Source organism: Carassius carassius, chromosome 3, assembly GCF_963082965.1.
Source record: "Carassius carassius chromosome 3, fCarCar2.1, whole genome shotgun sequence".
NCBI lineage: Eukaryota > Metazoa > Chordata > Actinopteri > Cypriniformes > Cyprinidae > Carassius > Carassius carassius.
The window spans coordinates 29,253,636-29,279,094 of record NC_081757.1 but is presented as its reverse complement, the minus strand read 5'-3'; the positions used below and the strand labels follow the sequence as shown (position 1 = coordinate 29,279,094).

General features: G+C 36.5%; 1 protein-coding gene and 1 long non-coding RNA gene across 3 annotated transcripts; one reads left to right on the top strand and one right to left on the bottom strand.

The window, feature by feature from the left end:
• Nucleotides 1–291: 291 nt before the first annotated feature.
• Nucleotides 292–972, bottom strand: LOC132124538 (uncharacterized). The gene is made up of 2 exons (XR_009426780.1): nucleotides 847–972; nucleotides 292–458 (listed from the first exon to the last, which is right to left on the bottom strand). It is a non-coding gene; the product is annotated as an uncharacterized LOC132124538 (long non-coding RNA).
• On the top strand, nucleotides 874–24,326 carry tbc1d19 (TBC1 domain family, member 19). Of its 2 annotated transcripts, XM_059535585.1 has the most exons (21): nucleotides 874–1,075; nucleotides 1,194–1,266; nucleotides 4,412–4,457; nucleotides 5,388–5,463; nucleotides 6,480–6,554; nucleotides 8,204–8,267; nucleotides 9,127–9,173; nucleotides 9,531–9,641; nucleotides 9,882–9,954; nucleotides 10,273–10,311; nucleotides 10,713–10,825; nucleotides 13,776–13,850; nucleotides 14,031–14,093; nucleotides 16,052–16,136; nucleotides 16,220–16,264; nucleotides 16,473–16,505; nucleotides 16,589–16,698; nucleotides 16,828–16,919; nucleotides 21,522–21,637; nucleotides 21,932–22,002; nucleotides 23,557–24,326. In XM_059535585.1, exons 1-21 carry the CDS (start codon nucleotides 977–979, stop codon nucleotides 23,629–23,631), a joined length of 1,581 nt encoding a protein of 526 aa, XP_059391568.1. In that variant the 5' UTR covers nucleotides 874–976; the 3' UTR covers nucleotides 23,632–24,326. The 2 variants fall into 2 exon arrangements, with proteins under 2 accessions (XP_059391568.1, XP_059391569.1); XM_059535586.1 differs by lacking the exon at nucleotides 1,194–1,266 and having other exon boundaries at nucleotides 1,014–1,123.
• Nucleotides 24,327–25,459: the final 1,133 nt, after the last annotated feature.

Here is a 25,459-nt window from a genome sequence, read left to right as displayed (position 1 = left end):
CAATGCATTAGACCTGTGCTGATTTGTGCTTGTTGATGCAAAAACCTTATTAATCTTACCTGACAGTTTCCCCAGATTCACACTGTCAAAAAAAAAAAAAAAAAAGACAAAAAAATTGGAACATAGCCTGCTGGATGTACTCTCATTTACTGTTCTGCATGGCAATGACCATTTTACTGCTACATAACATGCAACTAACTGATTAAGATTACTATCAGCCATACTAACATTGTTGTAAGTTGTAAAACATGAAGATTAGAGGGTAAGTCTTTTGAAGAAGACCACACACAGTTTTTGTTTTAGTAACTCAAAAACCCTTGTACTGGCCAGAAGCTTTAATTTCTGATAGCTGCTGTCAGATATATTTGTGCGTGATAAACATTATCAGCATTCCTGCGAAGAGAGACGAAGAAGAGAAACTGCTTTCTCGCTCGTGTCTGTACATGTTCAGGTTCAACCTGTTGAGAAGGACTAAGAAGGATTACTTTTTTTATTTTTCTCTTTTTAAACATAGTTAATGAGTGACACCTAAAGGCCTATGACATTTTTTTTTTCCGGAATAATGATAATAAAAACACATAATGATCTTGTTATTCTTTGAGTTCTTAAGTTCTTAAAGTAAACATTTAATCAAACAAAGACATTTTAACATAATAAAATGCTGCCATGATGTATAAATATGTAACATGTAGGCTAGTTAAGCGTTTTGTTTGAATATTTTAAATAAAATAAATAGATGCATAATAAAAACACAAGCTAAATAAAAACGTAATTTTTTGGACTTCATTATTTTGATTTTTACAACCATGACTCTTAATATTAAAGTTAATAAAGACATGTCGGAACCTTGTGTTGAAGCCGGTGTTTCCTGGAGGGTTTGTTGTCATTTGCCTGGATACGGTGCTTGATCCTGTGACGCTGCAGCGCTGCAGATGATCACAGAAAACCCTGTCGACATCACATTAAAAGAGGGATAATGATGGACGAGAGCGCAGAGCTGTCTGTCTCTATAACGCAGATTGTTCAGCGGCTCAAAGGGACTCATTTACACTCTCAGCTGGAGAAACAGGCTAAAGTGAGCAGCTTCAGCTAACTGACTGCAGAGTGTGCAACACAAAATACGGTCAGTGCAGTATACTGGCAGCTCGCGCTTGCCGTTGTATTTAATTGCAGAAATGTGTCCTTCTTCCTAGGAATGCTTGCACAAACCCGAAATTAAACTGGAAACGCTGAAAGATGATGTGAGAAGATTGTTAAAGGCATCAGGTATGACGTTTCGATTGCTGTATAAAATTTAGACCTGCCTATTTTACATCATATTTTATTTATTCTAACCAATCACACACGATTCTGTTGAGTTTAGGAATGCAGTAGCCAATCAGAGGCGTTCAGATTAGTCATTGCTTGTTCAGACCGAACTCGCGAATTCCCTCATCTTAAGCAACACAGTGCCGATGTACGTATGATGTAAGTTAGAGATTAATTTATCATATGTTTATGGACCGCTTTAGTGATTGAGTTATGAGTGCTTGAACGCTAGCTGGACTGAACGATTATTTTAGATTGTTCTTTCACTGCATGATTCAGTAGGCTGATGAACATGCATTTAGAATGCTCCCAAAATTCCAGATATGGGCCAGAAAATTTATATATTTAAATTATGTCATATAGTTGAGTAATATCACACAAAGAGTGCCATTTTCTTTTAGCAAAAATATAAAAAATGTGATATATATTTTTTTTACAACAGTTCAATGGACAAGAAGTTCATATTAAGAGACTTACCTTTTAGACAATATATTTCCTATTTTTTGCTCAATTTCTCCAACAAAAATGGTTCCAAAAACAAACCCACAGCACTGTGTGTGTGCGTCTATGGAAAACATGACAGTAGAGTCTGAGCCAGTGTTGCCAGATCTCGCGAAACAAATAAGCAACCAGGCCTGTGAAAACAAGCCCAAAACAAGTAACTTTTTCTACGGAACCCCCCTAGGTTCTGGGAAGAGAAAAATAAATAAACTGTGTGCGCAGTTTTACAATTCGTGGGGACGGATTTTAAATTGTGGGTACAGATTGTCAATTTACATCCATGTGGAAAGATTGGTAAACTGATCTTCAGGACAATGACCACAAGAGGGAGTTAAACCACCTTTTAAAATTATTTAACATTAGAAAACTGATGGGATATCAAAAATAGATTAATGGACCGAGTACATTATATACACAGTAAACATCTGATAATTAAAATTTGCACACACAAATAAATATCATCCTGAATTCACAAATTCTTTATTATTGCATAATAAAAACTCTCCTACAGTCCAGTCAGTCACAATCAGTCGCAACTCGCGCGCATTTATTTAAAGTTTACGTCACTCACTGACAACGTTTTCCTAACCAAAAAACTAAAAAAAAAAAAACAAAAAAAAAAAAACAGATTGCCCTGCTCTGCCTCTGATTGGGTAGTACTCATTGCCATCTGAATCAAAGCCAATTAGAAGCAGGATGTGGGGAAAAAGGAGGGACAGAGAGAACGGGCTAGAACTCCTAAATATAGAAAATATATGCTTGATAACTTATTATGGAGCTGGGAACAAGCCCAAATAAGCAACTACACTTTAGAAACAAGACCAAAAAAACGCGACCCGCGACTATCAATATTTGTAAGCGACTTTACAGGAAAACAAGCCCAAAGTCGCATATAATAAGCGGACTTGGCAACACTGGTCAGAGCCTGTCTACGGAGAGCCTTCCCACTCCCTATTAAGTCCTATTGTACCGACTTTTGGTTGCAGTACCACCAGAGTTCCACTGGGGGCGATCGCCATGAGTGCAAAATGAATGGGATTCAATGGGGCTAGATGGCTAAATTTGTCCCTTTCACCCGATTGCCGTTGAGAAATCTCTGATCTGATTGTATGTTTTGCAAGTTCAACATGGGTTATAGGTCGAAAGTTGAATGAACGAGTACTTATGTCCTTTCTATTTCTTACAAGTTGAGTTGTTGTTGCCCATAACACGCTAGCATTCTGCTAATGAATGTGAATGTGTATGACGTCATTGACATTTTAAAAGACTTTTTAAAGCAAATAAGTGACTCTAAAAAATCTAACACCCAGCAATGTGTAATTTCTTTGCATCTCCTTTCGAATACAACATTCAAATTACTAGACAAAAAGTAAGGAGTCAATTATTCCGCTTATATTATGTTTACCACACCTCAAGACATCGATCAGATGATATATTTAAAGGGATTCGTCCAGTTTTTGTACTTAAATCACTATTGTGAGTAGGATTATTTCTTCCGCATCTCATCCAATGCCTCTTTTGCTGGTTCCAGAACGTCATTTTAAAAGTTGGTAATGGAAGCCTGAGCCGTTGATAGCATTCTAATGCAGTTATTAATGAAGTTATTAGAAAGAGAGTGAGAAAGACAGAGACACACAGAGAAAGAACGAGAGAGAGCGCCTCTAAACAGCGCTGTTATTACCTCGATAGTGAGAAATGTCATGTGCATAATATTTTAAAAATAATTTTAAATATCAGTATTCAACTTTTTAAGATTAAAATATAAAACATTATTTTTGCTTTTGTAACTGTGAGTTAAATAATTCATGCCTTGCATTAAACAGTGTGTATATGCATCTAAATGCAGCTTCTGTGTTTCCTCTGCGTTGCATGAATTTTGTTGATAATGATTTTATTTGTAGGTAACAGCCCCAAATGACTTATTATTGTGATTTACTTTATTGATGACTTTATTGAGAAAAAAATGGCTTTACAAAGGTTAAAATGCCCATAAAGGGTAAAAAGCATTTTTAACATTTAGACATTAATAGACTATATAAGTACTGAGTTTTTAATTTATTTGCACTGTAATTATCTAAATTAATATTTTTTAATTACCTCATAGTAAAGGAATTGTTCATTGGTAATAAGGAGTGAATAGTTATGAAATTAGGTCACGGAAAATGGGAAAGTGTCATTAATTAAGTGCTATAAACCAACCTTTAGTGAACATTTATTGCATTCATTCATATTCACTGTCCCTTAAAATGTTTACAAACACATTAAGGACACACACACACACACACACACACACACACATACACACACACACACACTTTACAGGGACTCTTCTCTTCACAGACGTAATGGTTTTTATACTGTGCAACAAACTGTATATTCTACCCCCTAAACCCCTAAAAGTTAAACTATGAATTAACTATAAACTAACATTTTGCAAATGATTAGATTAGAAGTACTTTAGTAGTGTATACTTATAAATTGTTCCCTGTTTTTTTTTTAATGATCATGTGACTGAACATATATGATCTTGACATCGATCCCGTGATGACTGTGTTTCTTGTGTGTAATTCTTGTAGTGTCACTGATCCTTTCATTCTTGTAGGTTGGGAGAGAAAATTACAAAATGCGGTTTACAGGGAATTACACATGTAAGTGATATATTGTGAATATAAAGTTGTTTTTTCTAATGCAGTTCATTAATTACATTAACTGGTTTCTTCTACTTGTATTTTCTATTTTATTGCATTTATTTTATTCCTGTATTACCATACTGAGATCATCAGCAATAAAAATGATGACATGAGATTTAGACAAGATGATACTCGGTCTCCCTCCCTCTCACACTCAAGTACTTTGAAAGTGTCTAGAGTGTTTGTTCCTCCAGTTTTAGTATTTATACAGTTTTATGACAGGAACTCATTTTGGCCAAATGTATAAATAACAAGAGACAGAATAATTTTATTAAGCTTAAAATGTTCCAGATCCAAATACAGGACAGGACTGACAGGAGAGTGAGGTACAATACAAATTACTTTTACAGAGTGTAGCCAATAAAATAGTTTGAGCTGGACATTGTTACAGATGAGAAAAAAAAGCAATAAATATATGTGTATATCTTTACATATATGACCCATTGTTTGAAAATGGACCCTGTCATGAGTTGATTTGTACATACACATAGATGTGTTGATCCTAAAATGAGTGTTTTAAGTTAATGGGAGAGAGGAAAGACTGAAGGGACCGAACGAAAGAGCTTCATAAAGTTTGATAATGGAGTATGGTGCTTTGATGCCTTGGTGTGTTATAGTATACTACAGGTGTCCTTGTTAAATGTATTTTTGTGAAGATGTAAATGTGAAGATCTGGTCTATGTCAGAGTTTAAGCGTGGGAGGAGCAAATATATGACTACAAGTAAAAATCCCATTCATTTTCTTCACTGAAGAATTAACAAAAAACATTTAAAGACAGATTCTCTCAGCTGTGTGGTTGTTAGTCAAATGCCGGTATATGCTTCTGTTGAATCCATCATCAGTAGTTGTTATTTATTTATCTGTTTATGTGTGTTTGTGTGGTATAGTCTGCCTCCCCCTGGGCACCCTAGAGCACCTCCTGAACACACCAAAGAGCCCCTGGCATATATGCGCAAAGCCCAGGTACACACTCTTTCTCTTACATCTTTATCTTTATTATTCTGGCTCTTTCATTGTTTGTCTTAATATACTGCATTTCTCTGCTTATACACAAATACAGTAGCATCAAACAGTTTTGAACTCTTACTGGAAGTCACATTCTAAATTTCTGAATGTCATTGCATAAGTAACAGAATTTTATGTTGCATTTGAGTCTCAGACAAATGACAATTTCTCAGAACAAACTTTCATTTTTCTGAGCCATTACTTTGTCATCTGGTGTCCAGGTCACTCACTGTACTGTATTAAGTCAGTTCTCTTAAGTTCATAAAGGTGCAGAGGAGTTACAGATGTAGTTAATCACATTAAATACTGTTTACAGTATAAACAACATCTTTCAGTGTTTTTGAAAGAAGTCTCTTATGCTTCGCAAGACTGGATTTATGTAATCAAAAACACAGTAAAAACAATAACATTGTGAAATATTACAATAAAAATGACAGTTTTCTGTTTTATTACATTTTAAAATGTATTTAAATATGTATTTTATTCCTGTGATGGCAAAGCTGAATTTTCAGCAGCCATTGCTCCAGTCTTCGGTGTCACGTGATCCTACAGAAATCATTTTAATATGCTGCTTTGCTTCTTAAAAACATTTATTATTACTTAAAGTGGTTGTTCTGCTAAATATTTATTTTAGGATATGTTTTATTTCAGGATTTTTTGTAATTTTCGTAATTTTAATAGAAACCTTTTGTAACATTATAAATGTCTTTACTGTCACGTTTGATCAATTAAATGCATCTTCTGAAAAAAATGTATTAAAAAAATCTTACTGACTCTCAAATCTTGAGTCATCATTTCTAACATGACCATTCTTGTTTTGCTTAAAGTATTTGCTATTTTATTTACAATAGATTTCACTCATTTTTTTTTTTTTTGTTATATTTAGCAAAGACATTCATACATTGTGTGGCCTGAGTGGCCATGCAGAGTGCATAGACGACTGAAAGTTTGTCTTTTGTGTGTGTTTGTTGTAGGTTAACTGGGAGAAGAGGATCCTGAAGAGTTTGAACAGTATGTGCACCGAGCTGGGAATTCCATTGGCACGGAAGGTAAAGGTTTATTTAATTGTATGAACAATGACTCATTTACAGTGGGTACGGAAAGTATTCAGACCCCTTTAAATTTTTCACTCTTTGTTATATTGCAGCCATTTAATAAAATCATTTAAGTTAATTTTTTCCCCTCATTAATGTACACACTGCACCCCAGATTGACAGAAAAACACATAATTATTGACATTTTTGCACATTTATTAAAAAAGAAAAACTGAAATATCACCTAAGTATTCAGACCCTTTGCTGTGAAACTCATATATTTAACTCAGGTGCTGTCCATTTCTTCTGATCATCCTTGAGATGGTTCTTCGCCTTCATTTGAGTCCAGCTGTGTTTGGATTATACTGAGTGGACTTGATTAAGAAAGCCACACACCTGTCTATATAAGACCTTACAGCTCACAGTGCATATCAGAGCAAATGAGAATCATGAGGTCAAAGGAACTGCCTGAAGAGCTCAGAGACAGAATTGTGGCAAGAAACAGAACTGGCCAAGGTTACAAAAACATTTCTGCTGCACTTAAGGTTCCTAAGAGCACAGTGGCCTCCATAATCCTTAAATGGAAGACGTTTGGGATGACCAGAACCCTTCCTAGAGCCAAGGGTTCTGAACTCGTCCGGCCAAACTGAGCTATCGGGGGAGAAGAGCCTTGGTGAGAGAGGTAAAGAAGAACCCAAAGATCATTGTGGCTGAGCTCCAGAGATGCTGTCGGGAGGTGGGAGAAAGTTGTAAAAATTCAACCATCACTGCAGCTCTCCACCAGTCGGGGCTTTATGGCAGAGTGGCCCGACGGAAGCCTCTCCTCAGTGCAAGACACATGAAAGCCCCCATGGAGTTTGCTAAAAGAACAAAATAAGATGATCTGGTCTGATGAGACCAAGATAGAACTTTTTGGCCTTAATTCTAAGTGGTATGTGTGGAGAAAACCAGGCACTGCTCATCACCGGTCCAATGCAGTCCCAACAGTGAAGCATGGTGGTGGCAGCATCATGCTGTGGGGGTGTTTTTCAGCTGCAGGGACAGGACGACTGGTTGCAATCAAGGGAAAGATGAATGCGGCCAAATACAGGGATATCCTGGATGAAAACCTTCTCCAGAGTGCTCCAGACCTCAGACTGGGCCGAAGGTTCACCTTCCAACAAGACAATGACCCTAAGCACACAGCTAAAATAATGGAAGGAGTGGATTCACAACAACTCCGTGACTGTTCTTGAATGGCCCAGCCAGAGCCCTGACTTAAACCCAATTGAGCATCTCCGGAGAGACCTGAAAATGGCTGTCCACCAACGTTTACCATCCAACCTGACAGAACTGGAGAGGATCTGCAAGGAGGAATGGCAGAGGATCCTTAAATCCAGGTGTGAAAAACGTGTTGCATCTTTCCCAAAAAGACTCATGGCTGTATTAGATCAAAAGGGTGCTTCTACTAAATACTGAGCAAAGGGCCTGAATACTTACATGTGATATTTCAGTTTTTTCTTTTTTAATAAATGTGTCAATATGGGGTGCTGTGTGTACATTAATGAGGAAAAAAATGGAAATGGCTGCAATATAACACAGAGTGAAAAATTTAAGGGGGTCTGAATACTATCCGTACCCACTGTACATGTGCGTTTGAGCAATTAAACTGTCTTTTTATACAGAGGCCAGTCCCAGAGCAGAACGAGCTGACAAATAAATGGAACGAGATGGGAACTGATGAACCAGGTAATGCTCAAGGTTACATCCCAGTGTGTGTGTGTGTGTGTTCATGCATTGCAGAATGTTTACACACAGAGGTTTGGCTCACACACAGAAGCCCTGAGCAGTATTACAGCTCCATAACAATGCTATCAGTTTGCAGTGTATATGATAACATTCACCGCTTTCTGCAGGACACTGACATAAACAGCCCTTCCTGTGAATCCAGAGTATGTCCAGATGCCTGGACCACATCCCGTTTACTAAAGCTGTTGCTTAGCTTCTTTCTTGCATTCTTTCTTTTGCTTGCACTTTGTTTCTCTTGGTCTTGTTCAGTCTTACAGTTTCATCATGACTTTCAAAACATACAGTAATATTGCCAGATTAACAGATTTTGTTTGTGTTAGAGGATTACTTGCAAAATGAAAATTTTTGTATGTCCAAAAATACACAGTAAGTATCATACATCATATAAAATCATGTATGCCATAATCACTTGAATGCCATATTTTGGATGAGATTTTGGAAGGTTATTTATTGAAACTAGTAGTAATACTCCAGTTCTGCATTTTCTTTGTGTACTTTTTTTTCTGATCAGTTACCAGAGATTTAAAAACTGACAGCATCTTTTAGCTGTTATTAATGAATATTAATCATTGTGGATGTGAAATGCCTCAGATAACAGAGGGCAATTAAGATACTGAGGTTATAAGTTAAGGCGCCCATTATGTCTGCTGCATTATAGAAACCATAACAGAATGTCTTTGACATGATTGAAGGCTTAAGATTGATAGAATTTTGTCATCATGTTTTCAATGACACTAATTGGTAGGCTATTATAATATACAAGTTTGGAAGCATTCATATCTGTGTTTTCTTATTGCAGACCTAAGCAAATTCAGGCCTGTCTACGCACCCAAAGACTTCCTTGAGGTGGGTCTCACTTACATAATCGGATCAGTTTATTGAAAACATCCGGTCCAAATGAGAAAGATAGGCCTGGATATGAAGCAGCTGATTGGATTCCCTCAGGAAATGTTCGGTTAAATTACTCTTGAGTGAGAATTGACTGAGTGGTTGTTTTGATAGCACCACAGAGCAACTGTGTTTACACTTATGAATGGTTTATTTATTGTTGGCTATATATAGTTGGCATATTCATCTAGGATAAGAGGGTTTTGTAAAAAATGTTATCACAGGTTGTAGCATTTATAATGTCTCACCTTTTTACTATACATAAGTATTCTTATTCAGGTAATATGATGATACATAATATTTCTTGTTGTGTAGGTGTTGGTAGGTTTAAAAAACCCAAATAACGAGCGCAGTGAAGATCTCACGGTCAGAAGCCACTGGGGATTAATCCAGGTTTCCCTCAACGGCCGTGACATTCCTCAAATGGTGAGTCTCCCTTTTTATTATTTCACTCCTTCTAATTTTTTTATTTTTTTTTCAAGACACAAACAATGTGCATCGTGACTGCTGATTATCATCTGAAACCATTTCTTTAAACAAATTACAGCAATCAAGAGTTAACTATCTTGGTGCTTACTGCTTTTTTAAACCAGCTGAAGCTTTGTTTCATTTTGATTTTAGCCAAATATTTTGATAATTTTGACCAGTTATTTCTATTTGTTGCAGAGGGAAATGTATCCAGAGCTAGGTCTTACTTATGGACAGCTTGGTATAGATGATCACACTCATGTTCCTCCAGGTAATTATTTACACATTTCATCCATGACATATATTAATATTAATATTACATGGGATGAGCTCCACTACCATCAGATCCCTTCCACACTAGTCCAAATGGATGTTCCTCCTGTTTTTGATAAACTCTTTTCTTACTGTGGCGTCACAAGTCAACAGAGGTTTCACCTAAACTCTATAACACTATAAACTCTCTATGTATTGTGTTTATGTATTGTATTTAATGTTACCAAAGAGGTTCACTGCTATTGGTGAGGTATTGCTGTTGTATGGTCTGTTTGGCCTCTCACTTCTTTTCTGTTTGGCCACTGCTTCAACACAGATTTGTTTGAGAGTGAGCACATTCACATTGGAAAAAAAGGTAAAAATAAACTCTTTTTGTCGTTATCATGACACTAATGCTTGTTTAATACTGCTTTATCACTGGGTCTTGTGGAGAATATTTGTTTAATATTTGCCATTCCATTTCCCCTCAAATAATACAGTCAGGTCAGCATAGATGCTTCCTCCACTGCCTGTGATATCCCATGACGCTATACATAAAATAAAAACAGATTTAGAGTCATTAGACGTTATAATACGTTTTTTTTTTTTTTTTTTTTTTTTTAGGATGCATCTTCAGATAGAAAACAATGCTTGGTTTGTCAGTGACAGACTTCAAGACACAGCTGCTTTAGGTTTTAGACCCATCCAGAAGGTTTCTTTCTAAAAGTGTTAACTGAGATGTGTGAGGGTCCCAATTGTTTTTCTGCATTTCTGTAGTTGTGAGCGAGCAAGACAGTGCAGCGGCGCAGCAGTACAGCAGGCAGGGCTGCCCCACCGGTCTCAGGGCCCAGCTGTGGTCTCTCATCCTGAATACTACTAATGATCCTGAGGTAATGAGTCCATTTCAAACTGCATTTAGAAAGGGGACACTGTGTTGACCGTTATTCCAGATGGAGTTTTCACTTAAGTATTTCTTAATAGAGTAAAGTGGCAATATATACACACACACACCCACACATATACACACACACACACACATAACGGTTTAAAAGTTTGGGGTCTGTAAGATTATTTATTTATTTATTTTTATTCAGCAAGAACACATTAAATTGCTCATAAGTGACCATTTTTATTTAAAAAAATGTTTTCCCAATAATCTGTATTCCTTTAATCTTACCATTCATCAAAGAATCCCAATGAAAATGTCAAATGGATCATGGTAATACAGTGATAATGATAAGAAATGTTTCTTGAGGCACAAAATCAGCATGTTCGGATCATTTCTGAAAGTAGACTCAAGTAATGGCTGTGAATAAGTCTTAAATTATAATAATGTTTTACAATATTGCTGTTTTTACTGTATTTCTAATCAAATGAATGCAACCTTGGTGAACACAAGAGACTTCTTTCACAGACCCAAGTCTTTTGAACCAAAGTGTATATATACTTTTTTCTCACTTTCACACACACAATGTCATGCACAGATCCTCAAACATATATAAAACTACCATAAATATTTAGGTACCTTTAAACCATTTGTATATCTTAATTGACATTTATGGCAGTTGTTGTGAACATGTGCCAGAACTGACATTTTATGGGTATTTATTTGTTCTTATCAGACACATTCATGGCTGAAATGTTCCATATGCTGTGCAAATTACAGTTTCAGAGTACAAGTAGTAAAAGCATTACACTACATTTTGCGAGGGTTAATAAAAAGTAAATATAAGTTGTAAACAATTTTACAGAAGAGACTTTGTTCAGGCTCAAATCAAGTTGACATCAGAATGAAGTATGTTTGGTTGGTGTGAAACCAATTTTTGCTTCTGTGTACCATATTTGAGTTTGCTTTAAAAGGTGGTTTGGCAGCCGTTATTGATGATGTAAAATTTGCATGCTTTTTATAGCATAATGCCTTTCAGAATGTGAAAAGACATTTGAAATTGTGCACTGGTCCAGACCAAGCAGTCCAGTCAAGTGTGAAAATGGTCTTAAATACATAATCCTTTCTAATACAATTAGCTTAGAGTTGCTTGTGGGGCAGAAATGACAGAGCAGGTACCCGCTGTGATTTCTCACACTAGCCATATAATAGTTGCCATTTTCAGATGTGAAGCAATGTCTCCCAGCTGGCTGATAGGTCCTTGGGCCTTCATTATAGCAGTGTAACAGCATCTGGAGAATGTACTTTCTCTATGTGTTAATAAGAAGACAAACACCCGGCGTGGGGCGACACATTTTAAACAAGTAGAGTAATCCCTCACTTTCTGAGCTAGTGCTGTAGATGTGGGCAGGACAGGAGCCAGTGGAATGACAGAGAGGGGAAGAGGGGAAATCACAAGAGGTTTAAATGATTCAGGTGGAACAATTGTGTAACTGCTGATAAAGCAGCTGTCTGGATGACAGTGACCAGCTCACAAGCTATTCTCAGAAAAATGGGGAAAATTCTCCTGTCCCTCTGGGTGTAACAGAGACTTTTAAAAGTAAAAGGGCTTTAAAAAAAAGACTGATGATTGGAGTCTGTCTTAGGGCGTAAATGTTTAAAGTGATAAGGGATAATCAAAGTTAATTATGATAAAGTTAGCTTGCAATTATGATTTCCAAGTAAGTGCTTCCTGGAATGATCCTTCAGGAAAATTGAAAGTTTTTGACTACAGCGTCTCTTCATGAGCAGTATTATTGGTAACCCTTTAGGGACCAATGCTTACTATTAACTGGTTGCTTACTAGCATGCCTATATTGGCTGTTTATTAGTAATTATAAAGCACATATTCTGCATGACCATATTTTACATCCCTAATCCTAGCCAATACCTAAACTTCTACCTCAAAAACAATTAATAAGCAGCAACTTGGGAGTTTGAATGGTTTGCTAATAGCCAGAATTGGAATTTAAAATAAAGTGTGACTATATTAGTGTAATGTAACTATATATATATATATATATATATATATATATATATATACAGTACAGACCAAAAGTTTGGACACACCTTCTCATTCAAAGAGTTTTCTTTATTTTCATGACTAAAATTGTAAATTCACACTGAAGGCATCAAAACTATGAATTAACACATGTGGAATTATATATGGAATTATATACATAACAAAAAAGTGTGAAACAACTGAAAATGTCATATTCTAGGTTCTTCAAAGTAGCCACCTTTTGCTTTGATTACTGCTTTGCACACTCTTGGCATTCTCTTGATGAGCTTCAAGAGGTAGTCACCTGAAATGGTCTTCCAACAGTCTTGAAGGTGTTCCCCGAGAGTTCTGTCTGTGGTCCAGCTCACCCCTAAACCATCTCGATTGGGTTCAGGTCCGGTGACTGTGGAGGCCAGGGGCAACTCGGCATCCACTCCTTCAATATATATATGTGTATATGTATGAAGAGTTCAGATGCAAAAGCCTCTAAGTGCCATCTGAAATTTTCATCTAAAATTTGGATTTTTACCAAGCTCCGTATATATATATATATAAAATAATATGGCATTTAGTTATAAAAAAATAAATAAAATTATTTCGCTACCTTTAAACAAAAAAACAGAGCATAATCATAGATGATTTAGATCTGGTTCTAATGATCTGCAGTGATCTGTTCCAGTACAGCCTTTTGTGACATTAAAGATTTTTGACCCAGCAAGCTTATTAATATGCTGCTTACAATAGCAATTTAATTTGTTAATTGGTTAGTATAATTAACTTAGCTGTAATGACTGGGGATAGTTTGATCTGCGTATAGGTGCTTCTCTATCCATTACGTATTGGTTAATTCAATTCAGCTGACTGAGATAAATTGAGTCCGTGTCAATTCTTTTGTTTTTATTTCATTAAACAGGCCATAACACATTATGAACAGCTGAAGGCTAGAGTCATACACCATGACCTGCTGGTGGACAACCTAATATATAAGGTACATTTACATTATAGTTTATTTGATAGAAATGGTTTTGTATACAGCATTTGTTCTATTGAATATTCTGTAATAGGTTTTACCAATGTATTTTTATGCAATGTATTTAAAAAGTGGCCCATGTTTGCACCCCTAGTGCATCTGTTTCTGATAAAAATGCCTGATGCTTTTTCTTCTCAGGATGTGAAGCTTACTGCAAGTAATGACGATTACTACTTTGTGTTTGAGGACTATTTATATCAAGTGAGTTAATGCATGTTACTCTCTGTTAAACATTTACAACACAACCTTTCAGTCAGCTGATTACAAATGAGAATTCTCATAAAGTCATAAAAAGATTTGATGATCAAAGGAGGAGAACAATTTCCCAAGTTAGTTGGAACTTGACATTTGATGGAGGTCTTTGCACACATATATGGCTGTAGACTAAACTCGTGAGAATGTTACCCATGCAAAATCATGCTCTTTGACTTCATGTACCTAAAACCAGATAGATACAGATAGGACTGTTGTGTAGTCTCACAGATAGACCTCTCTAAATAGACTTCTCTATTCACAGGGAATTCATGAGTCATATGAGCTTTATTAAATTTCCACTGCTTGATATTCACTTTCACCACAAATTCATTATCAAGTTTAATTTGCGGGTTCATTTTTCCTATAAAATAGCTAAACATGCTCAGATACACTGCCTTTAACGCGAGGCCTTTTTAGGGAATAATGCACTCTTCCTAAATTAGTTTCATAAACGGTTAAAAAGTTCAGCAATTAATCCCGAAGAGCAAGCAATTTGAGAGAGATTTTTAAAGTTGCTGTTCACTTGTGTTTCACTAGCTGGTATCCTCTAGACAACCATCAGTATTCCTCTTTACTTCTGTCCTGAGACTGTTTGTGTCTGAGTTTTCTCTGAAATATTCGACAGAAATAGCCAGTTGTTTGGGGCTTCACAAGCACATTGTGTTGTCACTATGGAACAGTAATACGAGTTGCAGGTGTGAGGTGATAAAGGAGCTGGACTGCTTGTAAATATTGGTTTAGTGTGAACTCTTTGGGTAGTTCAAGAATTTCAGATGCTGTGTGGTCATGATATGATGATTAGGGAGGTGAATTCTATGAAAAGTAGGGGTCAAAAGGTTCATAATTACTGTTCAGTCCAAAAACAGCTATTTGTAGTGTATTGTCAAGAGCGAACAGATATCCCCCCCCCCCCCCCCAAAAAAAAAGGTTCTCTGTGATAGATTAGATTAGAATAACATAAAACGTGAGTGGAACCTGGCCAAGCACAATTTTTAACCACAATGTTAGGGTGTTGTGAAAGGTTGTCAGGGTGTTTCTGTGTGGTTGCTTTTTGTTTGTAAATACAACTAAATATTCCTATATATATATATATATATATATATATATATATATATATGAGCTTTTAGGTCACTAGCACGGTATTGGCCACTTATGGTTATACAAGCTTTAGAAATGCATTAAAAAGAAAATGCAGTTACTGAAAAACTGCCATCATAGAAAGCAGATATAACTGATTTTAAAAAGACTGCTGTTTTTAAAATGAATTATATTTCCATTTTGAGGTAAATAATAAAAAAAAGAAAGAACATGTCTGCTTGACAACTGCAGGCTAAAGCTCTAAAGTGGCTCTTCAAATGTAATTGGACCAGGAAATAAGCAATTTAGCAAAGATACAATGTGTGCGTAATCCATGTCTGTGTATGCTGGCAATTATAGAGTTCTGCAGTGATGACGTAGTTTTGTAAGCCAACCCGGAAGTTAGTTTCACCCTGATTTTCTTACCAAAACCCAATTTTATTTGTATTTTTTTTATTTACAACTTTTTCAGTGTTTATTTAAAACCATTTTCCCTACACGTTTTAGAATAGTTAACAAGAGTGTGATAAACACAATGAGGCTGTAAAAGCAGACTAGTGAGTAGGTGGTTTTACCTGTTCGGTGTGTTGTTTAATGTTCTTGATAACATTTGTATTCCTGTTAAGCCACTTGCTAGCAAAAGCTTTTACTGATCTAATTATGTCATAGAATAAAACATGAAAATTAAGTTTGTGATAACAGCAATTTAACCAAAAACCTATTCAAAATAGGATGATTGAACAGGAAATGCGAACTCAATTCCTGTTTTTGGCCTTCAGAATCATCCCTGCATCACTCTCTTTTTTTCCCATTGTTTTTCTCCACAGGTCTTGCTGTGTTTTTCTCGAGACACTGCAGTCCTGGAGCATTTCAACTACAACTGTGCTTCACCGCCTAAATCTTGCATGCAAAGTAATATCTTTTGAATGTTTAGCTTTTTTGATATAATATCTTCCTTGGCTTCTTTTCAGTCTATAAAATGTCTTTTTTCTCAGGCAAGTCTGGCTCTGAGCTGTGTGCTGTGGTTTACCCCCCGAATGGTGAGAAAGAAGCTTTTACAAGCACAGTCTTTGTATCACGGCATGTTCCAGCATGCACATTATAGTCTTCATTTGTTGAATTCTCTGAAATGTGTCAGCAACCAGGGCCAGTGCATTTGATAGATTATTTATTAATTTTCCAAATTTCCTAAAACCTTTTGTAATATCAGTAATTGTTATAACAGAAAATGACCTCTTTGTCCCATAGGTGTCATTCCATTCCATGGCTTCTCGATGTATGGTGAGTATTAAGAATAAAGCACATAACCTCAAAAAGCTAAATCTATTTTGTAAACAAGCATCTATCTGTATCCTGTGCTGCAGTTGCACCACTGTGCTTCTTATATAATGAGCCGTCGAAGCTGTACAGCGTATTTAGAGAGATGTATATTCGCTACTTCTTCAGGCTACACTCTGTCTCCTCACATCCATCTGTGAGTATCTTGTGTGTGCATGTGTCACGTTGATGTAACATGATTGATTGCCTTTGTGTCAGTTTACTTAGGATGATGGCTGTTTCTGAGCTCACCAAACTTGTGTGTGTGTGTGTGTGTGTGTGTTAGGGTATAGTGTCTTTGTGCTTGCAGTTTGAGAGATTACTGCAGACTCATCTTCCCCAGCTTTTCTACCATCTACGAGAGATTGGAGCCCAGCCGTGAGTTCTCATTGAAGATTACTCAAATTAATTTTATAGCGTATCTTGTTAATATATATAGAGGACAGTTGCAATATTAACCATAGCATGTTTTAAGTCTCTATCTCAAACTCTCCTTTTTTGCACCCATATTTTTGCTAGTAACTTTTAAACTGTAAGGTCTAGAAGCAAAAATATTTTTGGCTTTAGTGGATATCTTCAGGTGATTCTTACCAAACTTTGTACTTGTTATAACAAGCATGACCTGAGGGCACATGAGTAGTTTCGGCCATCTACTGGTCAAAAGATATAAACAATTGACATTTTTGTTTAATTTCAGTTTAAGTTAAAAACAGTTTAATCAATCATAAGACTGATATCATTAGATTTTGGAGCAGCATACCAAATCAGTGATACCCAATTTTCCTATGTGAGCCATTTTGAACGTGGACCATTTTCACATTTTGTAGTAAAATTCTGTATTTTACAAACGCTTTAGCTTATTATTACGACTCTTATGAATATTATAGATCCACTTGGGTTAAGGTTATGAAATTGGGCACACAGATAGAGGATAGTCTCATCATTAACAACAGAAAATTTGGAGTCTCTAACTCAAACTCTCTAGCGCCACCAATAGACCACATTTGCGTTCATTTTTCTGCTTATAACTTTTGAACTGTAAAAGACCATATTCAGAGCAACCTGGCAAAAAGTTATCAATAGCTTTTTGATGTATCAAACAATTTCTGTAAAGCGCCTTAACAAATTTGCGAAGTTTGTGCCAAAAAGGACACGAGGCTATATCTATGTAACATGTTAGTGGATTCTGATTAAACTTTGTATGTGTTAGCTACAACTAGGGCTGTCACTTTTAGTTCGAAAATCGATTGCACAATCGATTGTTCCAACCAAAAAAAGTTTTGATTTTAACCAAATATGTACACTATTAATTTTAAAATAATTAAACAATTAAAAAATATAGATGTAACAAGACTCACAAACAAGCAGAAAAAGAAAATAAAGAATTCCGAAAGTGCAGTATGCGTTGCGAAAGCTAGACAGAAAATACCAGCAATTTTACGCGCCTGTAAGACCCAGTGACGTCGAAAGCGACCTCTTATGCTGCGTTCACACCATAGACAGTAAAAGAAATGGACACAGCGACCCCATTGGAACTCAATTGAGACAAGTGAAGCCCGCTTTTAGCAATTTTTAGCACTTCCGTTTCTGACGCGCAGACTCAAACTAAGCTTGATGACGTCAGCAACCTGTCTGACAGATGTAAATCTTCTAAGTGGCTGTGCGTGCAAACTGCCATCGTTAATCTTGCAGAGACGGCGAGCTTGAGCGGGGAGTTCTTTGGCGTGAGTGAGCAGGAGTAAGTATTCTGATTAATTATTTTGTATAGTATTTTAAAATGTAACGCCAGTACGCCATATTAAGTTAATTGTCGGCGAGCTTCTCCTCCTGTCTGTACAGTAATTTCTCTACTGTGCGACAGAGAGTCGAGTGCTTATGACGCAATCGTTAGCCTATTTTTACAAAAACTTTTTTGTTTCTACGGGGCCATTATGTAACATAGAAGGTAATGGATCCCTTTATACATTGTCGTGTATCTTTAGAAATAAATAATGGACCAATTGAGACTTTAAACGCCTCCGATGTAAAGTTATTCGCTGTCAAAGTGATGCCAAAATGAATGCAAAGTCAATGGGATGCTAACGCAAGTGAAGTTCTGCTACAAGATGGCAACTCGCGGCCGACTTCAACTTCCGGTCAACTTCCTTGCCGCCTGGTTCACACCAAACGCGAATAGAGCGTCTGGCGCGAATGATTTCAATGATAAGTCAATGTAAAGACACGTTTACACGCGTCTGGAGGTCTCGCGGCGCGGTAGACGCGAATTCGCCTCATTCGCGTATCTAGTTACAGGAGATTCAGAGTTATGAAAAGGACCATTGCAAGCTGACCGCGACCGGCATTTGTGATGGAAAATTTGCAGTAATACCCCTACCTTGCGCAGCTGTACCTGAGTGTCCCTGGCAGAGGTGGGTAGTAACGAGTTACATTTACTTCATTACATTTAGTTGAGTAATTTTTTGGGGTAACTAATACTTTTCGGAGTATATTTAAAGATGGGTACTTTATACTCTTACTTGAGTAAAGTTTTGGGGAAAAATCTGTACTTTTACTTCGTTACTGTGGGCGACGCTCCTCTCGTTACTTTATCTTAATGCAATAAATGTTATAAATGCTTCAGTTTATTCCAAACGCGCCGTCTACTTTTCTCTGGGCAATGAGCGATGCCCATTCGCGAATGATTCATTCTTTTGAGTCAATTCTGTTCAAAGGCTTGATCAAACCAATTGGCAAACGAGTGAATTGGTTCATGAATCAGTTTGAATGAGTCGTTCAGTTCCCTGCCGCACCGTACGCGCTGAGCATCTGAAGTGGTTCACGAGTTGTAATGTTTAAGAACATCAGCAGCGTTGAAAACGTGGCTATGGAACTGCACTGAATTGAAAGCAAATCTGCAAAGGCTATTATTTGCTTGCGATGGAGATCCTTATTAGATGAACACCGTGTGTGCTGTCTACTGTTCAACAGGTAATAACTTGGGCTACATTCGATTACAGTACACGATACCACTGTGACATTAGTTTGTTATACGTGTGTGGCTTATAACAGAGGGGAGTCAAGTTGAATGCAGCTTCCAAAAGACAAAAAATAGCCGATTAAGATTTTATTAATTTTAATACAATCACACCTGTGCAAGTACGTTCAGCGAGTCATATTATCAGCTGCTAAATTCAGATCTGTGATTGCTTGCTGGCGCTTAGCCAGAGATAGATGCGTTTATACAGCGCTGCGCATTATAACAAATCACACATGATTCTTTTGAGCTTATTAAAGCATTGGCCAATCAGAGGTGTTCCGATGAGTCATCGCTAAAATGCTGGTGCTTCCTTCACTCGCTCACTGACTAAATACCTCTTTCTGGCGAATTCTCTCGTCAGAAACAACAAAGTGCAGATGTGTGTATGAATCTTTAATTAAGATATTGATTTCACAGTGTTAACAGTTTCAGTGATTTTAATGGGAGTTTCTGAGAGTGATTGAACTCTAGACTGTCAGTGAAAATGATCTTTAATAATGTAAATGTTATTTGCTCTCTTTCTGAACAATGAATGATTAGTAGCAATATTTATATCACATTAACTTTTAATGTTAAATTCACATTTAATGTAAAGTCAGTCGTATTAAAAATATGTTATGGCATGACACCTATATCTGTTACTTAAGTAAACAGACAGGGTTTTATAATAAATTACATAAATTGGAGTAAAGGCTGATGAAATATATACATTTATACACACACACATACATTACGTACATTTTATCTATATATCTAAATAAAAATAGGCTCAGTATATATGACCCAAAGTAACTAGTAACTAACTACTTTTTTTTATCCGATACTCTTTTACTCTTACTCAAGTAACTATTCAAGACTAGTACTTTTACTTTTACTTGAGTAAAAATTTCTAGAAGTACTTTTACTTGAGTACAGTTTTTGGGTACTCTACCCACCTCTGGTCCCTGGGACATCAGTGCGGTCGGAGCGAGTCTTCTTAACAGCTGGACATATAGTGAATAAAAAACGCTCTGCTCTGGACCCCGAAAATGTTGATCGACTTGTTTTCCTGTCCAATAAATTTGTAATGGCCCTAGCCTTTTTGCGCATTTCATTATGCCTGCCTACTGCCGCCTAGCCTAAGTGTCGGTTAAGTTCAATAAAAAAACACACATGGCCTGTTCTCAAGTCCATTTAAAGTTTCATTTTTTGAAAAGTTGTTTGAAATGGATTGAATCATTATTTAAAATAGTCTTGGAGATTTTTGAATTGCCTAAATCATAAATGCAGCCGGGTTGAAGCCTGCAGTGATGTTTTTCTTTTGTTAATGTTTCGAGAATGTTGCACTCCTGTTGCTGTTTGTTATTCTGCACAAAACTTCATGCCAATAAATAAGAAATATTGCTGACTTGTGCGTTTCCAGCGCTCTCTTTACGTTCTTCTGTTATTTGACGTTGAAAAAGGAAACTTTTTTTTTTTTAGACATCGATTTTACAATCGATTCAATGAACACTTATGTCTTAAAAATCAAAAATAAAAACACAAAAGTGACAGCCCTAGTTACAACAAGCCTGACCCGAGGGCACATAAGGAGTTTCAGCACTACTAAAAAAAGCAGTGTATTACACATACTAATATAAAACTTATGTTACTTTAATTTCCTGCTGAAAAAATGATACTTTTAAAAACAATTTATTATTATTCTTATGTGTGAATGTTCATTAATGTCTCATTTATTATACATACTCACATGAATCTCATGTTGCTTTAGATTCCAGTTGAAAACTTTGTCACTTCAGTGACAGTTACATTATAACTGTGCAGCTCCATCTACTGGATGAATTATGCACACACAAGTCTCCCACCTCAACATTTGTGGAATCAAATAACAGAAATTTTGAATAAGGGTTTAGGTCTATACTGTGTGTATGTTTTGGGGAGTGTTTCTCAGTGTGTGTTTGTGTGTGTGTGTGAATCTTCCTTAGGTTACGTATTGCCTTTAAGTGGATAGTCCGGGCCTTCTCCGGATACCTGTCCACTGACCAGCTCCTATTGTTATGGGACCGTATCCTAGGATATGACTCCTTAGAGATAGTAGCAGGTAGATTGATATTTTCCAGTGTCTGAACTTTTGCCAACTATTATGAACGTGAAACATATAATTTTACTGTCACTTCACTGTTTCTAATCACATACTGAATGCAGCCAGAGTTTGATGTCAGGAACTTAATGGATAAATAGTTAATCACTGTGTTTAGGAGGTGTTAAACTGTTTTCAATTTACCTTCATTTTGAAAATGTGACCTCTATGTTAGGGCACTCTTAAATAAGAAGGGTCTGTCAGTTATATGGCATACACCCAATTTCCTGGATGATGTCTGTCCCTCTTTTTCAGTCCTGGCCGCTGCTGTCTTTGCCTTCCGAGCCGAAAACCTAATGGAAGTGGCATCACTGGCATCAGCTGAGGTTGTTACTTGTGTGTCTGTGTGTTAAGCAATACAAAAATAGTGTCTTCACTCTCAGCCAACTCTAGTAACTCAGTCCACCCAAGGCACATGCTTCAGAATTGCTGGGATAACCACTTTTAAAAGTGGACCAAGTCCCCCACACCCCAGCTTTAAAATGTTTTGGCGATGTGATGTCAAATGTGATAGGAATTTTAGCATGACAGTCAACTGTTGACACTGTATATATGTGTGCGTGTGCGTGTGTGTGTGTGTGTGTGTCCTTCTGTGCCTTTGTATGTGAAACAGTTTATAACTCATTAATTAAATATTCTGGGTTTAGTACAAGCTTTGGCCAATAAGAAGCATTTGTGGTATGTTGATTACTATAAAATAGTTATTTCTTTCTCCTTTATAGACAAAAAAAATCTGTGTTCCATTAAGGGAACGTACAATGGAAGTAAATAGGTTCAAAATGTAAACAATTAGATATGAACAAGTTGCTTACTAACAATTTTGTGATGATTGGGTGAAGATTCCCCTTCACTATCTTTGGTCTCTTTTCCTTAAAAAATATCTTTGTTACTGAATGCATGCTTTTTCAATCTAAATGATTTAATATCATTCTATAAATTCTGATTTAGCTTAACTTGTACTAAACCCAGAAAATGTCTTGCCTAAGTGTATACGTTGATCAAATCTTTTTACGTAACATTTTAATACACAAAAGCCCATATTAAACTTAATTTCTGTTTAACTTTTCTGAAAGCATCCTATGCTAGATAAGAGGTCTGCACTGTGGGATGCTGTCGCATGCACCTGCTTGATTGACAGCTGTAGTAAAAGTGCATCAGACCTGCTTTCATTAATTCTGGCTGTAACCCGCAGTGACGCACGGCCCTGGGCCCCAAGACACTGGGAAGATGCTGCTGGACAGTATCTGCTTGCTTATGTACCACCTGGTCCCTACAGGAAAAAGTATCATAACATGTTGTATTTTTAGTGCCCAGGCCTGTTCATGAAACATTAGAGGAGACGTGCTAACCCGATAGGGGCCTCTAAATTTATTTGCTTCCAATTCCATAAGGACCGATGCTTGAGAACATTTGATTCCCTCTGAAGGCCCCCGCCCAAACGGCTCCTGAGAGTCGGATGCACTCTTAGCACCTTCCAAGCTCTTGAGTCACATGAGTGCGGGCCAGCAGACATGGTTTGGTGAAACTGGGTTGACGGTCATGCGTCTTTGTATTTCGGCTAAAGGTGTGGTCACATCAGCAAATTTTCTCATGCATAAAAAAGGTCATTGTCAGTAACATTGTCAGTTTCAAACTGAGTTTGTCGGTGAGTGCGGCAAACTCGTATGACCAACTGCAGAAATCTGCATGCTGAACTTGCACAAAACATGACTGCACCTGAAGTGCCTGGTGTTTTTATTGCCAGGCAATCTGAATGGATGCCTCTGTTGTAAATATTTACCATAATGGACAACACTTGCTTAAGATACAGCCGCACTTGTTTATTACATGGCCAGAAAGAGTATTTGTTCTTGCACTTTACATTTTTTTTCTTCTTGCAGGCTGTTCTTGCAGACCTCTCAACCCTGAAAGTGATGCCCTTGCTGCAGATCTTCCTCTTCGCCACCTCCGTCTGAGAAGCTGGCGGTGTATTTGTCTGTTTTGTGTTTTGGTGGCTGGATGTTCCAGTCCATTATGATTTCATATTGACTGTAAAGGGATAGTTTACCAAAAAATGTACTCACCCTCATGTCATTCCAGTGACATTTGTATAACATGTTATTATGACTTTCGGTCTTCATTTTTTACCCAATGTAACCAATTCCTCTTACTTAACAACCCCTAACTTCTTGCACCATTCTGGTTCTGCATTTAACTGCCTCTCAAGATTCAGTGAATTCCAAATGGATCAATTGAAGCCCCCACACACTGCTTTTTCCCCACACAAATGCACTCCTTACAGGAGTAAGATGAATTGCAGATGCCCCACTTCAGGTTGGGTTGATTTATAAGATTTCAAGGGAATTGTTTGAACTGCAGTTGTGACACAAGGGAAAAAGACTAGACATGGAAAAGAATAATTTATGATTTATATGCTGTCATTTGATTTTTATAATCTTAAACATTCTATAACCATATATACACGCATATGAATATATTTATTGATGAGCCATTAAATTATGTCCACCTAACCTGTAGGATGTCCTTTAGCCCACAAAACGGTAGCCACATGGCGAGGCCTGGTACCATAATGTCAACAGCAAGTCCTCCAATTCCTGTACATTGCGGGATGGTGGTGATGTAGTATGAACCCGCTTTTCCAAGTAGAACCACAAATATATATATGAAATGTCATGACTATGTTGATGACATATTATCACTGCAAGTCTAACAGAATGCTAATCAGTGTTAACTGATAACCAAAATCAAATGATAATTAGAACTGTTGCCTTTGTAGCTAACTAAAATGAAGTGCTAAAACGGAAATCAATACATAGAAATTAAAATAAAAATGACCAAATCACATACATTTTGTAAATCTTAAACTAAAATTAAAATGAAATCTGAAATAATAAATATAATAGAAGATCAATAATATTAATATAACATTTGTTTCTCTTATATAATATAATGCCTTAGAATTGCATAAGCCACAAACCTAAATACCAGGACCGTTTCAAAAAGGAAAAAAAAAATTTTTTTCATGATAATGAGTTTCATTCCGTAGGATATTTTATGTTAATGGTAGAGTTTTTACTAGAAACAACATTTGTAGTTGCGGTGTAAGTTTTAAAATGATAATAGATGCCATCTACTTCAGTTAGGATACTCTGGTTAGTCCTTTTGCTTAGTGTCAGTGAATTTAGATGAGAACACTTATCAAACTTGAACATAAGTGCGGTTTCCATGGATTACAGAAGCAGCGCTTATGGAGATGTGTATTTGCCTTTCATATTTGCATAATGGCTGTTTTGTGTGACTATTAATAAACTCAAATCTCTTTACACTCCCTGAGATCACCAAAAATGTTATTGATGGATTTGAAAGGGAAATGCAGGTAATTTTGAAGTCATGCACCAAATGAATTGTGTTTTTCTTTTTTCTGTATCATCTGTTTGTTTTGAGAATGGGGGCACTTTATACATCCCTGCATGTGCAATAATGTAACGTTTTATGCAAACTGCAATTAATCAGTGTTTATTATCTTTTGATTGCTAATTATATATATATATATATATATATATATATATATATATATATTTTTTTTTTTTTTTTCTTCTACACTAACATCACTTGTTAATAGGTTGCTTCTGTTCTTGACAGTAGCTATTATTTATTTCGAAGCAGTTTTGTTACGCAGAAATGCATGTGGAAAATTGTCTAAATTACATTTGAAACTGTTCATTCATTATTCATTCAATAAAAGCTGTACATTCTAAACATAATTTTATGGTGCAACTGTTA